Source organism: Eimeria mitis, genomic scaffold (genome assembly GCF_000499745.2).
Source record: "Eimeria mitis Houghton genomic scaffold, Emh_scaff5052, whole genome shotgun sequence".
Lineage (NCBI taxonomy): Eukaryota > Apicomplexa > Conoidasida > Eucoccidiorida > Eimeriidae > Eimeria > Eimeria mitis.
Genome location: NW_024015469.1, coordinates 1 through 3,994, shown reverse-complemented (window position 1 = coordinate 3,994; position 3,994 = coordinate 1). Strand labels below are relative to the sequence as shown.

Below are 3,994 nucleotides of genomic sequence, written 5' to 3'. Positions count from 1 at the left end.
GAAAATCCGGTTACGGCAGCGAGCTCGCGTACAACACAACCAGTCATTCTTCCACAGAACTCAGTCCCTTCGAAGTCATGATCGGACAGAACCCTGTCACAGCAGCAGACCTCGATGTCGTCGGTACTCTCGCGCCGACGTTAACCGCGCCTATGACCAAACTATTCCGGCAGCTGTGTGATCGAGCCAAGAGCCATATCCTTAAGGCGAAGAGGAAGCAGAAACACTATGCGGACGCTCACCGACGAGAGCTGCAATACAACCCAGGTGATCGGGTCTGGATAAGCAGCCGTAACCTTCCGGGGCTCAACCAGTGCTCCAAGTTCGAGCCTAGGTTTCGCGGTCCCTTCACGGCTTTGAAACGCATCAGCCAGGTCGCCTACTGTATCGAGCTTCCGCCGACGTACACGTGTCATAACGTCTTCCACGTCTCGCAGCTCATTCCCGACCGCCCCCGCTACCCCCAGATGCAGTCCAAGGAAGCAGCTGGTGGGTGGCTACCGGTAAAGGTTCCGGACGGTAGTCCCACCGATATTTACGAGGTCGACTATATCCTCGACCAACGCGGCTCAGGCGCAGATACTCAATATCTTGTCAAGTGGCGAGGTGCTCCAGAGGATCGTGCGACTTGGAAGCCTGCAGCCAACCTTACCAACCGCCCAGCCCTTCTTCGTGCGTGGCGACGTATCCCTTAACCGCCAACTATCACTCAACCCAGAACCAAACTTTTCCGTCGCCTTTGTGAGCATGCCCAATGCCATAGCCAATGAGCCAGATGAGATCGGGAGAACTATGTGGATTCTCACCCACTTCGTGTTCGCCTTGGCGACGAAGTATGCCATAGCACCGGCCATCTGCCGCCCCAAAACTCATATTCAAAGTTTCAAAAACGTTTCGACGCTCTGTTTACGATTAAGGAGCGGATCGGCACGGCTGCATGCCGTTCGACCCTTCCCCCAACCTATGAATGTTATGACACCCTAGTTCTATATTTCTCCGCACCGCACCCACCCCGGGTTCCCTTTTACGAGCGTACCCGTGGCACATGCCTTCATTCCGGAGGGGAATATTCTCATGGATGGGCGCTACAGTGTATCAACTCTTCTAGCTTCGTTAGAGAGACGAGTTTTAGATAGGTAGCCAAATGTCGGCTTCGCCATTACATCTAGGTCAATAAGGGGATTCCTATTAGACAAATAGAGGGGATTCCAGCACAGCATCCGCAAGCACTAGAGGGCACTAACTTTAGGGGCGGTGCTGACGGCAACCAGCCACAGTAACAGGTTACATCTGGGGACTGCCCCCCGGGAGTCCCTGGGGAGAACTTAGGCTCGACAGCCCTACAGCCCCAAAACATTGTTTCTCACCAATTTAGGAACATTTGGCGTCTCCCGGCAGATTTTCTGTGGGCTGCCCTTGCGTTCCCGTCCCGTTCCCCTAGGCTTGTCAGTATACAAACTCATTCTTGGCAAGCCTGCATCTAAGGGTGCGCATATTTACATCCAACTAAATCCTATCGATTAGGCACCCCAATACGTATCATAGAGCTCAATTTGCAGCAGGTTGTCCGAAAATATTGGTTGTTGCTTTGGTTTCGTGGGTTTTCAGTATTTCTGGATTGCCCTGCTGAGCCCTAGTCCTTTACCACTCAGTCGTTGGAGGGAACGCGGGTCCGTGCCTGAACTTGTAGTGGGTTACGCCACCGTTCAGCTGTCGCTGGGTGCACACGCCGCAGAGCAGAAGGTACTGATCAATGTACATACCGACATGAGTGGGGCAAGTTGCCGAGGGCCCTGAGATCCCTAGGACTCGAAACTCCGCTTATGGGGCCTGCAAACGGGGGAGTTTCTCACGGTTATGTTGCACCCATTGACGGTGGCTCCCGAGATTCTATCCCGTTTCCATCTCGTATCAATCGATGCAAACAACTCTTGACCAGTGAACTTGAGTGAGCACCGATTTGACTCGAGGGGGATCTGCAGGTGAGGCTACCCCTTATTTCGGTCCCATCACTGCCTAGCACGTTTCTAGGGTGCCGGGGCGGAGCATTTGCCTGACCGTCGTGTGCGCCCCTGGCGACGCTTCTCGAACTTTTGCCTCTCCAGTCCCTTTCCTCTTTTCATTTGTATGTAACATCAAATTGTGAGACGTCCCTGATGCAACAGAAGCACAAATGCAGCCCAATGCATCTTCCTCATTTTATTGGATGCCAGATTTTCCGACTGCTCTCAGTTCCCCTTTCTTATCCATTTGTGTTGAGAACAGGCATTCACAGCCCCAGTTTCCATAGGATCTACGTCGGCGTCGTTTTTAAGCCCAGTTTCTTCCTTCTCAGCCAAGGCGGTGGAAGTGGCAGTTGCTTATGTTATTTGCGCCGAAGTAGTCTATTATATCGGAGACACCAACCCTATCCTAGCGTAGGCCGGAAGCCGTCCATAGCCCGGATGCACTCAGGGAACATGCCACCCTTGCTTAGATATAATCATTATCTTCTTTACTCTCTTTCCCCTAGAGATGATGGAAATGGTAAGCGCAGGGCCCTTTAAATGTACTTTGAATATGAAAGTACACGCCCTGAACACAAGAATTTCAGCCACTGCCCCTGCATCGCGGCGCCAGTAATGTTTGGACACTCTCTAGATGCATAATTATTCTTAATGAGTTGTTTTAGCTGTAGTGAGAGGTCTTCCCCAGAATGCGGTGGCATAGTGCGCTTAGTTCAGTCAGTTGAGGCGCCCAGTCGTTTGTCGCACCCAAGCGGCATATTCTGATCAATCCCCATTAAGCGAACTTTCGACTGGGTGAATATCTAAACCCTTGCATAACCTCATGCGAAACGCCTCCTTAACCTAAGTGCTTTACACCAGGCAACCCGGCGGTGGGAGTAAGATTCTTTGCTCACAGCTCTACAATGACGACGTGGTGGTATCAACTGTAGCGTGGATCATAGACATTAGCTGGGGACAATTGTTGGCTGCAAGGTAGTCGATGATTTAAGGAACTTAAGGTGAATAGATGCGTGATTTTCAAGTTCGAGTGTGAGCTGAAAAACGTCATTTAGATATTCTCAGACAGAATAGTGACAGAAGGGTATAGCGGAACAGACACGGCCCCTAAACGGAAGCTCTATAACGTAACGCCGGCCGAAGGCAACCGGACATACTGAGATCAGTATAACCGGTTGCGACGAGAGACCGACTACAGAGTCTCCCCCGGGAGTCTCTGGAGAACGGGTCTTGGGCTGCGCCGTAGACGGCTGAGACCTTTGGCTTTCGGAATACTTTTCAGCTGCACGTGTTTACGTTTATTTTTGTGCCACCGACTGTGTTATTTCGACTGACGGCTAAAGACCCGAAAGAATAATTGTAATGTCCGGGGGTTTAGCACGGCAGGCTCAGAAACCCTGAACTTCCTGAGAACCGAGTATGCACCCTTTAGTATTGATATAACAATAAGAATATAACCCCGTGATAAGAGTAGGAACAGGTGCGCCTCTAGAATCAAGACGAATGGAATCAATCTGTGCCCACGCGGCAGACTTCCTATTTCTCGCTTGTTCATCAACTGAAACCCTCGCGGGTCGTGAGATTTAAATTATATTCCATGCATCCCCTTGTTGTTTAGTGCCCGTCCTGATCTTCCTTCCTTACGTGTCTTGGCTATCGTAAGAAACTCCGAAGGGGTGTCAGGTCTAGCCGTCCGCGCTTACTCACCAGCGTTGCGGGCTATACAAACACAGTCCTAAGTACTTCGTATAGTTTAGAATTTAAAAGTTTCGGTTTTATCCTTTCCAAAGGGTATTTCACCCTACCCTGCCTGCCCTGCTGAGCTACACGGCGTTACAGTAATGGCTCTGTAAGACTTGTTCTGATTGTATCATCGGATTTTATTAGATGAACCAACTTGTGTCAGCTTCGGTGAATTCATATACGTATATATATATATATATATATATATATATATATATATATATATATATATATATATATATATA

At 49.9% G+C, this 3,994-nt stretch overlaps 1 protein-coding gene across 1 annotated transcript; it reads left to right on the top strand.

Moving 5' to 3' along the window:
* Positions 1 to 77: 77 nt before the first annotated feature.
* On the top strand, positions 78 to 695 carry EMH_0079450 (uncharacterized protein; the record flags this gene model as incomplete). Its single annotated transcript, XM_038022773.1, has 1 exon — positions 78 to 695. The coding sequence occupies one exon, from the start codon at positions 78 to 80 to the stop codon at positions 693 to 695; it is 618 nt and encodes a 205-aa protein (XP_037878627.1).
* Positions 696 to 3,994: the final 3,299 nt, after the last annotated feature.